At 36.6% G+C, this 12,954-nt stretch overlaps 1 protein-coding gene across 1 annotated transcript; it reads right to left on the bottom strand.

The window, feature by feature from the left end:
• Nucleotides 1-5,352: 5,352 nt before the first annotated feature.
• Nucleotides 5,353-12,632, bottom strand: LOC140931184 (THUMP domain-containing protein 1-like). The gene is made up of 6 exons (XM_073380946.1): nt 12,533-12,632; nt 12,339-12,443; nt 9,892-10,166; nt 8,787-8,907; nt 6,703-6,852; nt 5,353-5,816 (listed from the first exon to the last, which is right to left on the bottom strand). Exons 1-6 carry the CDS (start codon nt 12,599-12,601, stop codon nt 5,478-5,480), a joined length of 1,059 nt encoding a protein of 352 aa, XP_073237047.1. The 5' UTR covers nt 12,602-12,632; the 3' UTR covers nt 5,353-5,477.
• Nucleotides 12,633-12,954: the final 322 nt, after the last annotated feature.

The following is a 12,954-nucleotide window of genomic DNA, read 5'->3' on the forward strand; positions in this document are numbered from 1 at the left end:
AAATTTTGCAAGTCCAGCAAGTTTATATTGATGTGTTTCAAAATATTTACTTCTGCTGTTCTACTGTAGAAAAATATTTTGATTAGATCAAGAAACACCAGTGGTAAGAGATTCTTTCCAAACCATTCATAAACATTTTAAATTTGTTACTGTTAATGATTTCAAGTATTAAATAATATTACTTAATACTTTTACTCCCAGAGTGAATGATGACGTTTTGTACTAAAGGTGGTTCTAACTTTTGAGTTTGTGGACGAAAATATATAGATCCTTCCATGGGTTTTTAAACTTTTGATTTGTAAACACTTGCAACTTTGAGGAGCTATTAATATCTTCCTAGTTTTTTTAGCAATCACTGTCAAATTTGGCAATTTTATTAATTTAAAGGCGCTCTTTGTGGCCAAGTCAATGGATTTCCCCTAACTTGTCCATGTCAAAAGTTGGAAAAAACTCTGGAAAGGTCTATGTACGGTGTGAGTAGTTTCTCATGATTTGTTGTTAAAAAAGTACTAAATGAATATTATTTTTAAATTTTTTGTCCAATAACTCAAAGAAAAATTAAACCAATAATTTAGACAAGAAATAGTCTAATAATTTAGAGAAAATTTCCTCTTTGGGATTGAAAGGGTTAAGGTGAGTTTTTACTAGGGCCAAAAGGGCAATATAAAATTAATGTAACCTACAGTAAATAAACAAAGTAGATTTATTGTTAAAAGTTAAGCAATTAGAAAAAAAAGGGTAAAAAACTAAAATAGACAATTTAATGCACAGTATTGATATATGGCCAACCTCCTGAATTAGGACAACAGTTGTCACTGGGTCAAGTTTCTGAATTTAGGAGGTACAGTGGAACCCCAATTATATAGAGTACTAAAGTGATGACGTCATAAAAACGAAATTTCTGAAATTATGGGATTTGTCAGGATATTCTGAAAGAACAATGTCCAAGAGGCCTACTTACCAAAAATGAGCATTTCGGGGCAAATTGTCTCTGAGATGTTAGCCGGTTAAACTCAGAAAACTCCATACAAATCCTTCTAATTTTTTTTTGGGTCGACCCAAAACAAATTTAGAAGGGTTTGTATGGAGTTTTCTAAGCGTAACTGGGCTACGATCTCAGGGACAATTTGCCCAGAAATGCTCATTTTTGGCAAATAGGCCTCTTGGGCATTGTTCTTTCAGAATATCCTGACAAATCCCATAATTTCAGAAATTTCATTTTTATGACGTCACACTTTAGTACTCTATAGCGATCCTCCGTATAATGATACTATGTCCCCAAAGAAGTTACAGTAAAATGTATGGGACAGATCCCTGATATAATGATCTTCGATAGAGTGATATCCTGAGGTAACAATGAGAATTTAGCAGACCGCATATAAAATCTTTCCTGATAATAATGATATTATCAGTACACAGTCCACTTTGAATTTAATACAACAACATTACAGTAATCGAGTGTTCTTCAATGACTCTGTCAACAGTTTTGCACGATGATATATGAAAATGATACTGTGCCTCTTTATCAACTTAATATCCTCCTTGTCATTCAATTCTATCAGGTTTACCCCAATATAACAATATTTTCGGTTATTTTACGGCCATATTGTTATATTGGGAGTTTTGATATAATGAATCTTCGATATAACAATATAATTTTACTTCTTCCTTGGTATTTAACAATTTTTCCTCAAGCCTGAATGGGCTCTGAGTCAATAGCCCATGAGGCCGAAGGCTAAATGGACTATTGACTCAGAGGCCATGAGGGCAAGAGGAATAATTGTTTCAGTAACATCCCACTAGTTGGTCAAAAATATTGAGACAAAACAACTAAAAGCAAGACTTTAATCCTTTTTTGCCGCCAAAAATTTGGCGCTTTTCGCTACAAGTGGGCTATAACATATAGCCTAGTAGTAGCTCAACCAATCAGAATGCAGCATTGATAATAGATTACTATAGTTGGATTTTACTAATTCGTTATATTGGGGTTCCACGGTATAGATTGTCTGAAGTTAGTGGGAATGGGGAAAGAGGGGTCTGTAATATGGTCAGCAGGGTCCATTAGGAAAGGTCTGACTATAAACACATAAAATTTTCATAAAAAATGTAGCAACCAAAACAATAAATGAAGAAAATCCATTGCTCTTTTGAGTATTTAAGTGTCTCATGAAAGAAGTGATTATTTATTTGAAGAAAAAGGAATCTCTTGAATTGACTTTCAAAATTCAATGCTAAACCAGTAATGTTTCAGATTTGGTAATAGAGTACTAAAGCGATGACGTCATAAAAATGAAATTTCTGAAATTATGGGATTTGTCAGGATATTCTGAAAGAACAATGTCCAAGAGACCTACTTACCAAAACTGAGCATTTCGGGGCAAATTGTCTATGAGATTTTAGCTGGTTAAACTCAGAAAACTCCATACAAAACCCTTCCAATTTTTTTTGGGTCGACCCAAAAACAATTTAGAAGGGTTTGTATGGAGTTTTCTAAGCATAACTGGGCTACGATCTCCGAGACAATTTGCCCCGAAATGCTCATTTTTGGTAAGTAGGCCTCTTGGACATTGTTCGTTCAGAATATCCTGACAAATCCCATAATTTCAGGAATTTCATTTTTATGACGTCACACTTTAGTACTCTATAATGATTGGTTTTAATTTTGTCAATGATACCTGGCAATGACCACAGTACATGGAGTGTCTTGGAATTTTTCTTAGGTAGCTCTTTTTTTTTGAACAAGCAAAAATATGATATGTTTTGGTGTCAGATACACAATAAGTTTTATCAACAAACTTTCTTGGAAAACACTATTTTGGATAGTACCAAAAGCATTGTTAGTATTTTGCTGCAAAAGGATAGATTAGGATATAATGTTAGTGTATGCTACTGGGCACAGCACCTGTAAAACAGTTAACAATAAGATGTACATGGGCTGTTGCTCCTCTAGACTACTGCTGCCTTAGAAATTATCCCAGGCCTATTGTGGCAAAGATACACAAAAAAATTAAGTTACAGTTCTGTTGGCAAGCTTGTATCAACATCAGTAATCTTCCTAAAGATATAATGATGGTCTAGCCTATGTTGAACAAACAACTGGAAGTCTGTAATGGAACACAAACTGACCAGTTAGAATGAATTCTTGTAGTCATGCTGACAGAATAAGACAACTAAGTAGTGTCAGACAGCATATTAAGCATTCTTGTGACAATTAAGCATAGCAGACAAGGCTGCTGAACTTTCAGTCTAGGAAGTTTTATTGGTTCTAGCATGATGAAGCAAATAGTATAGTCTTACAAAGGAGAATAGTTCTACAGGTATTCCTTTTTGTTCTGGAAAAATATTAAAATGACTCTTCTAATTAATAGACTGTTCCATTTAAATGTTCATTTTTTTAAATCTATAGAAGTAATGGGAAGTTCTTCAGTTTTCACTCACTGTGTACTTAATTATGCCATCTCCATGAACAATTTGCCATGTTCTATTAAAATGAGTGGGAATATGGGCATGATTTACGACCAGAAAGATACTGGAGATGATTTGAAGGGACAGTGCAAAGCTAATAAAAAGTTCATGCACTAGGACTGTTTTACTCCAAACTGCAATTATAGTCTCAGCAATGCACCTAACCTTCACAATAAATTATTACAGAATCCCTTAAGACTCTGGAGCATCAGGCACATAATTTACTACTCTCTTTCAGTCAGAATAAACTTGTGAGTGTCCTTGGCAGTTGGCTTGCAGCTGCCTGTGATGTTTTTGCTGTTCATTGGTCACAAATCACGCTGCTTGTCTAGAACATGGCAAATTAAAAAAAAATAAATAAATAGGCAGTCCTTTGTATGTACTGCACATTTGAAAGTCAGGTTTCAAAGTTTTCCTAAAGTGTGATCATCTATGTGTGAGAGTTGTCACCGTGTTCAAAAATGTAATCTTTTGTATCAAAAGGTTCTTGTAACCTGTATTTTGGTGTGAAAAAACATTTTAGCACTATTTTACTTTTGGGAGTGTTCTCAATGTAGAGTACTATAGTCAATCTGAGTGTGTTTTACAACTAAACATTATTCATGGCATGTATTTCATTACTGCTGAAAATTGTTTGTGTAAGGTACAAGTTCAATAAAAATTAAAATTTTTACTATGCTGAAAAGTGTTGTGCCTTACTTTAGACATAAGCAGAACAAACCCAGGGCTCTCTAAGATTTCAAGTTGCTGGTAAAGTAATTATGTTAGTGAGTGGGGGAATTGAACAGTAAGGAAGTTCTTTTGGTTCCATATTTCTTTTGAAAGAAGCAGGGGATCATGTACATATTAGGGAGCTTAAGCAACAACGGCAACAGCTACAAAAACATCACTTAAAAAAAGTGAATTTGAGCTGCCTTGAACTTTATTGCACTTTATCCATCTCATTTAATTTGTCTGATGTTGGCAAATTTTTTTAAAGTTGAATTCTAAAGGACTGTATCGAAGTTCTGGAAAAGAACTGTGTTCCCATCCTTGACAAATCATGAAATAAGGCATTTTCCCGTTGTAGTGGCTGCAAAGAAATGTACAAAAGAGTGTGATGCATGTGCAAAGTCATTGTTTTGCCAATTTAAACCTATTACTTTTTTGCTGTTCTCGTTGAAGTCGCTGTCATTGTTGCTTAAGCTCCCTATCAGCTGGAGGAAATCCCCAGCCCCCTGCCCTCAGTGACAGCCCTGAAAGCATGCTTACTTTTTCCCTTATCAAAATAACATTATTTCCCAGGGTACTTGCTATAATAACCTGAGATCAGGCTCTACTTTTGTTTCCCTTGGTAAATAAAATGGAGAATGTATGGAAGCTGCTAAAATTGGGTCTGATCTGAGGTTATTGCTTTAACCCTTTAAGCCCCAAGATCCACATACAAATTCTCCAGACTGATCTCCATACATTTCTTTTAAGAACAGCTGAGAGAATTTGGTTTACGATCATAGTGTTATCCCTTTAGTAATCAATTTAGTAGTTCTCATAACCTTTACTCTTGATGATCTGCTGATGTTGCTAGGAGAAAATTAATGTTGGTCACTTTTGGGACCTAAAGGCATAATATGGCCTGTATGAGGTGGCTCTGCCAGAAAGGGGTACCTTTGTTTTTAGGCTGTATATACTGGTTAAATGCAAGGATTTCACAAGTTAGAATATAAGAGCAGGTAGGTACCCAAAAGGCCCTCCATTAGAATATTGGTTTACACCATTCTTTTTCTGGTAATACTTCATATTCTAGTGTAATATTTCAAGGTTAAAATGAAGCAATTTTTTAAAACATTGGACAAAAAAAATCAATAACATACCGGTACATGTATATTCAAAGGAATAAGAAAATGGATCAGTGTTTTCAGGTTTTAGGTACGTGAGGTATCCTCAGGGTGGGGCCTCTCCCCAAAACCTTCATTGAGTACCCCTCTATGCGTGATAATATCCCTGTAACAGCAAATACCTGTGTGTGTCAAATTTCACTTGATCAGATTGTTATCCTGGCAGTTTTGACTTTCTCTTTCATCTTTCGGCTCTTTGGTAACTGAGCTAACATGGCTGGCATTTTGGTTTAAAAGTTCACCAGAATTGTCTTGGGACTCTGTATTGTCTTGCGCACATGCAGGATTGTCGACTGTTGTACTATGAGTATCATCTTTACTGACAGTTCTACCTTCTGGTTCAGTTGCTTCATTATTTACTTTGCCATCTTCAATTTTGGAATTTTTTTGGGATTTGTGGATTTGCTCATTTACTTCGTGAATGTTGTACTTTCTCAGTTTGAAGAAATCTTTCACCACACTTATGCAACAGACATTCTAGTGAAAAAAGCAAAAATCCCAATAATTTTTGTGACAACATCAAGAAACCGACGAAAAGGAGCAGAAAAAAGAAAAAAAAAGTTGTGTAGAAAGGGCTAAGGAAGCATTAAACTTTGGGTAACTCTTGTAAGGTTCAGGTTGAGGTTTAAGCCTTATTACGTACTTAATGGGACGGTCAGTTACTTTTGGTACAAAAGGCCAAAAACGTAAGGTTACTTTCTGGGATCATTACATTGGGGGGCTATTTCTCCGCTAGCTCTTACTTTTGAAGGGACCAATAATTTCGTGGGCCCTGGTACTTTCAGGCTAAATTAATATAAAGGTCAAAATTTAATATTATTTTACTTTTAATGAGCCATTACTTTCACTGGGAAGCCTGTTACTATTAGTTGGGTATTCGTTGTGAAAGTGTACACTTAGAAATATCCTTTGAAAGGTCGATTTCTCAAAAAATTAATAAATCACTAAAATGATCTGGAACTAAAGAAAGTTAGGGGATTGAGGCATTATGATCCTATTGCTGTCTAATGTTATTATTTCATTAACAGTGATAAAAAAATGACCTGACTGCATATATATGTTGCTTTACATTAGCACTTTCGCACATGGAAATGGTAAGTTCTTCCACTTCTAAAAATAACGTTCTTAACAATTCCCTAAGAGCTTATGTCACTCATCAACGCAGGAAGAACAAGTTTTTTCTTTACAGAATGATCTATTTGTATGTTCTCAGAATAATAATATTGTTATTACAAAAATTAATTATTTATGATATCATTATTATTTTAATGAAGCATGCACTTGATGTAGGACAGGAGTTTTAATGAAATCCACTGGAATCATTTTGACCAATTATAGTGTGGGCATAATGTTGAACATTTACCTTGATGATCTCCACACAGATTGCTAGATCAGGGTTATTAAGGTCAACTTTATGACCCTTCCCTGCACTCATTACAAGACCTGCTAGCATTGCTATGGTTTCATCTCTGTCCACATTACTGTTGTTCCTGGATCTGTAGATAATGCAAAACTGCAAACCAGCACAGTGTTCAGATGACGCTCACTTATAAATTGCTGGAATAATATTATCATCGTTAGGTGAAAAGAACAATAACACTGTGGGTTTCAAAAATGGCAAACAGAAGTTGAGTTTTCCCTCTTTCAGTGTTCTGACTTTGCACTACAGGGAGGAAGCAGGAAGCAGGAGGCAGCATGGCCTAGTGGTTAGAGCAGTGAACTTGCAATTCGGAGGCCCCGAGTTCAAGTCCCACTCTGACCTCTAGCTGGATTAATTTGTTCACGGTAGTCCCAAATTCAAATCCTCGAGCATGCTGCCTTATAAATAGCAAGCTGGTTTGCCCCTGGCCAGTTGGGATTCTTAACCTTGTTAAGTATAATTTGTATTATTTGTCTATCTGGGTCTTGGGTGACAAGTCCAGCCGCAATGCAGGCTAGTTTCCAATTAGCCTGAGTATCAGGCGTTTCTGGGGAAAAGGGGAAAGATGGAAGCGAAAAAGGGAGAGAGCTGAAGGAGAGAAACGCCTGACACAGATGCTTTTACTGGAGCCTTCCACCCCCACACAGCATGATTCGATACCATCCAATCAAAATCACTTCCGGTCATTGGGTTGTCAGCTTCACGTGTCAAAAAGCTCGCCTAAAATAAATCTCACTTTACGGTCTGGCCAAGCTCCGGTGCTTGTGTTGTTACGATTTCGCTTTTTTCTGAAACCTTTAATGAGGCGTTTTCGAATACATGTTTTTGAGGAATTATACATGTTTTAGGAATTGTGCTAGTGTAAGATCACCAATGCTCTGTTTGTAAATAAACGTTTGCCCGGAAAATTGTAAATTGCTTTTGTTTACAGAGTTACATCAGGCGCTTGTCTGGCAGCTAAAAAGCTGATGTTATCCCTCGTATGCTCGGGTGGTTGAAAGGAGCTGCAAGAATACATAGGAAGGTGCGATGGTGAAACACCTATGCCAGAAATTATCAGGCAGCAGCAAATTCCACCACTTCACAGAGAGCTCGTGAAAGCTGTTACAAGTTCAAAAAGAAGTGAGAGCCTATAGCAAAGTTCAATCCCGTTGGCGAAATATGATGGCACCTGCTTGAGCTTAAGACATTTCAAAAGTGAGAAAATTTTGGAACAGGAAGTGAACGAATTCCAATCACGTACGCTATCGTAACCACCACTAGCAAAGTCAAGCTTTTTAAAAGCATTGGGGCTGTCGGCTATCTCAATACATGGCTACCTCGCTCTATTTTGATTTACAGTAACAATACCCTTTTAACGGCAGGATGTTGTAAATCAGAACTTAGATATCTGAAACACTGATATCGTCTTCTTTGTCCCGGTCTTGTGAAACCAATACTCGGACATAGTTTCGGCAGAAGCTGGTATATATGAGGCTTTTCCATACTCCGAGTACATCTTTCCTTTAAACTACGAGGCCTTGAAAACACAATTCTTGCTCGGGTTTTATTTTTATCCCGGGAAAGAACTTGAGAGCGCCCTCTAGAGCCTCTTTGAATTCCTCTCTGCATCTCTGTCCATAAAAGTATCACATACCGGTAACATGAAATCAAAACATCTATGAAAAATTTCAGTGGCTTCTCCCTGCCGATCCCTCTTGCGGCTGTTGACGTCAGTGGGTATTGTGTGTTATCCAATCACTGCCACATCCAGATTTTGGATGTGTCACACGATTTGCTGAATGGTTTTGTGTCAGGCCTTTTCCAATACTGCGAAATTCCGAAGGTTCAAAGCAGTCACAAAGGGGCAAGGGATGAAGATTAAACGAGCTACTGTGAGCAAAAGCCCCAGCTAGTTCCTCAGTTAAATCAAATATATGAAAAAACAAACAAACAAACAAAACTTAAGGAGGCCTGTCTGTTTTATCCAGTAACTAATGCCTACTAAATAACCTTTTTGTGAATTTAGTAACAAATACTCTTCTTACCTTTGAAGGCTTAGCATCTTCAGCAAAAAATGTTGACTTGAACAATTCTGATGAAAGCTTTTTTATATCCTCATTGGTAGCATGGCAAGAGCCAGCTATTGGAAGAAACCTTTGACAATGTCTGAAAAAGGGGAAAGAGTTATTGATAACAGTTAAAAATCAAACAGAAATCTGGAATGCTTATTCTCACAATTAAGTGAATGACTAATTTCACTCAAAATTCAATGTTTCAGCACTGTTAGCTGGAATCAAATGTCAAACTTGCTTTTATATTGTTCTAAATTGTTCACAGAAGCAAATTTATTATTTTAAGATGTGTAATTCCTCTCAGACTTAATTAATATCTATCCATCCCTAATTTTCTCCAAGCCAAAGCACAATCTCTGGACAACGACAAGTGAGTGAATTAAAGTCACGCCTAACAACTGACATAGCTAATTTTAAAGGGGAGAGGGGTTTCCATGGACTGCTTTGTTTTTATATTCATGTTAGGGCACGTTTTAAAAAGGTTTGTGGACCTACAGAATACTCTAATTTTGTGCCAAATTGTTCTAAGAATAAGCTGGTCAGTAAAATAGCTGTGACATGGGTAAAAGGTAGTTGTTAGGTCCAGGCTTATGGGCTCCTTATTAGGGGTTTTCACTTCACATTTCTAAAATTCTAACTAAGAAACTATAGATTCTTCTGAGTTTCTACTTTCACGAGGTATTACAGCACCTAAAAACTTTTATTTACACAAATTTTTGGTTCCAATGGGCTCTTCGTCTTGTGATAGAAGATGCTTGAATTTCCAGGCTTTTGTGTGAAGTGACATTTGGATGGCGGCCGGGAAAGCTCTTATGTGGGTTAAAAACGTTACTGTTTCTCTGAATATCTCGCATATAAATTACAGCACAGACCTGATTCTTGGCAAGGGTTTTTCTATATTTATTTTCTTTCATTTACCAGATTCTGAACTTCCTATATTGACTGCTTTGTATTATTATTTTTGATGGCATGACAAAGAAAACACAGTATACAACACAATAAAGTTTTCTCCTGCCTCCATCTGTTACTTTTCTTTTCCAAGAATAAAAATTCAACAATTATTATTGTTTGACATTACCTAGTTTTCTTACATCCAGTCTTCAGCATGTCCATTAAAATAGTATGCACCAAATCTGTTGGATCCTTTGAATCTGGCAGGTTTGTTTTGATAAATATAACATTATTTGCTCCACTTAAAACAGCCTGAAATCTTTTTTCTTCAAATGTTCCCTTTAATTCCTCAACCTCTTTAGCTAGGGCATTTTCTACAACATCATCATCGTCATCTTCACTTGAATTATTAGGATGATCGCCCTGCCGATTGTGCTCAGGTCCATATAACTGATCTGCATACTGAAAGTTATTACCATAATAAACAGAATTACAATGAAGGCCATTTCCGAGTTGCCACAGGCCTCTGTTTCAAAGCAAGGCTATGAGTGCCAAAGCTACGGAAGATATAAACATGATTTTTTATTCCCATGTGAATAAAACTCATTTTCACAACAAACGGTTTGCATTTAGCCTCATTTTGAAAGTCACAGTTTTTAGAGCTCAGAAATGGCCAACTGCAAACTTCTGTTTGTAAGCCCTTGGCTTATACAAGGGTTTCTGAGAGCTTGTAAAATAGATGACAAAAAGTGTTTCAAAACAGGCTATATAGCTATAGTGATCAAAATACCTTTTGAAATTACTCCTTAAAGCTTTAAAATGTTGTAAAAAACTCAAATTTATTTAACTACAAGATAGAGGGGGGCTTATATCTGAGAAATTGAGAATCAACCTACAGTACTTAGCTTAAACTATTTTAACCAGAATTTAGTTTTGAGTTGTAACATTTTCATTCTTTTATAAATAATATAAATTTAATAGTAACATCCCCAAGCGACTTTTCAGAAACTATTCACAATGTGAATAAACTTATTAAAAGGATAAGAGAGTAAAATATCGTCAAAGTGTTAAAGAAATAACCTTCTCAATATATTATGATATAATAACAAAAGTTTAGGTTACCTACAGATAAATTGCAAATTGCACTGAGTATGAAGATATTCTTTCATGGAAGAGAAGTGCTATGCTTTATAGTATTGTTATCTAGGCTGTTCCAAATGCTTGTCTCTCTTAAGGTGAAAGTACATTGGCCTGGAGCAGTTTTTAAAGAGGGAATTTGAAGTGAATTGTGCTTGCAAGTAAAGTGATCGTGTCTATTAGAGTGTTTGGAAAATATGCTGCCAAGGTAGCTTGCAGCTAGGCCATTTAAACATTTATAAGCCTACTATGCACACTACCGTGACTTGTTGCATCCACCAAATGCACATACTCATTATCAAAAATAAAACCAAACCTCTCATTTAAGACTGGCCACAAACAAACATGTGCATGTCAGCAGTAACAAAGAAGATTGATCATGAAGTTTGCTGCTCCAGCTTTAAAATGATATGTGACTTCTAATATTCACAATCCCTGCTGGAAGTCTTTCCACTTGGAAATCTGGGACATCTCAAGACTTTTTTCCACTTCTAATTACTTTTCCCAGCTTTAGGTTGAGAATCTTAAGGTGTTTGCCTTTTAAGGGTTGGCAAGTCTCCCTGGAGATAGTCTGCAGTACATCTCTTGCTCTCCAACATGGTGGTTTTGCGGAGTAACTGCAACCTACCCTGCCACTTTTGAAGCTGTATCCCTGTGTATACGTAGTTATCCCTTTTATGCACTTTTCTACCTTCAGTGGCTTTAAGAATGACAAACAGACATACTATAACCTATATAAAATTGTGTTGTCTTACGTGTATATCAAAGTGGGTACGCAGATATGCAGATACACACTTACTATTATTGAAAAGATATTTACTTTGTGGATACGCGGATACGTAGTGTCTGAGTATCAGAGCATCCACCTATCTTTAGCGGCTGCTTTAAAGTGGCAGGGTATTCTGCAGTAAGCCGGTTTTGTACCACGTGAATGACCAGCTGCAAAGGGCCCATTGTCAACACATCATCTAGATCAATGTAGCATATTGACTGGTCAGCCACACTGAAGGAAGGAATAGCCCAGTTTACAGTTACAGGTGGAAATAAGGCTGGAGTTGACATTGTTTTGATACAACCTCCCCAGCTTGCTCTTAACTTAAGTAGTATTTTTCAAGCATAATTTCCATTAAAAAGGGAAGGAGGTTTGTATCAAAATAAGGTCGACATCAGCCTCAGATTCACACACAGGCTAGGATACTAAGTCTACAACTGTAAAATGGTGGCTCATCCGCGGTGTAAAAATCTGTGAAACTCACGAGTGACGTAAAACAATGAATACAGAGAAGCGACTGAGAAGTCAACACAATAGAGCCAAGGAAAATAATAGCTACAAAACAAAGACAAACTTCAGAGGTTTTTACACCGAAGTTGACCCAAAATGGTCTATTTACGGAGTTGAGCCCCAAAACTTAAAAGACAAAGCACCCCGTTCTGGGCCTGGTATTGAGTAGATCACTTCCTACACTTTAACACCATAAAAATTAAATAAAACTTTACCTCGTTGAGGAGGTTGTACGCTTCTCGGACGCACAATTTCTCCCGTTGGTTGCACGTGACAAGTACTCCTTTCATTCCTGGCGCAAGAAGTTCTTGTCCTTTTTTCTGAAAAATGCGCAAATAAATGGGGGCTTCAAACTAATTTTCAAGAAGAAAAAGGTATTACTTTTAAACCAAGTGAGTACTGGACTAACCCTTCTTTTTTGTCCCACGTAAAATGCTTTCGAACGCTTGCGCTTTCCACTGATTTCGTTGTCCGCCATTTTGTTTACTACCCTTGGTCCCAGTCAGTTCAACTAACGAGGGGGAGGTCTGGCGCGAAAATGAAACTGACGATTCTTTGCAAAAAAAGAATAAATTTAGTTTGTATGAGATTTTTTCAGATCTGTTCAGGGTGTGGATCAAACCCTGATCAAACCAAGCAATAACAAACAAAAAAAACAACAAACCAAACAAAAAACAAATGAACGAACAACAACAACAACAACAAAAAACATTCGTACACCATCAAACTGACATAAAGAACATTAGATCAACGCAGGAGCTCAACGAGGGATGTCATCTATTTGCCATACCTAGGTGGCTAGTAATGTATATTACCTAGCCTACGTTGGAG

This window comes from Porites lutea, chromosome 3, assembly GCF_958299795.1.
Source record: "Porites lutea chromosome 3, jaPorLute2.1, whole genome shotgun sequence".
Taxonomy (NCBI): domain Eukaryota; kingdom Metazoa; phylum Cnidaria; class Anthozoa; order Scleractinia; family Poritidae; genus Porites; species Porites lutea.

What these genes read in the sequence shown, in the direction of transcription:
- LOC140931184 (XM_073380946.1), bottom strand. Translation starts at nt 12,601, where the DNA reads ATGGCGGACAACGAAATCAGTGGAAAGCGCAAGCGTTCGAAAGCATTT. An exon ending in CGTACAACCTCCTCAACGAG is followed by an intron (nt 10,167 to 12,338) that starts GTAAAGTTTTAT and finishes AATAACTTTCAG; the next exon opens with TATGCAGATCAGTTATATGG. An exon ending in TCTGTGTGGAGATCATCAAG is followed by an intron (nt 5,817 to 6,702) that starts GTAAATGTTCAA and finishes TTTTTTCACTAG; the next exon opens with AATGTCTGTTGCATAAGTGT.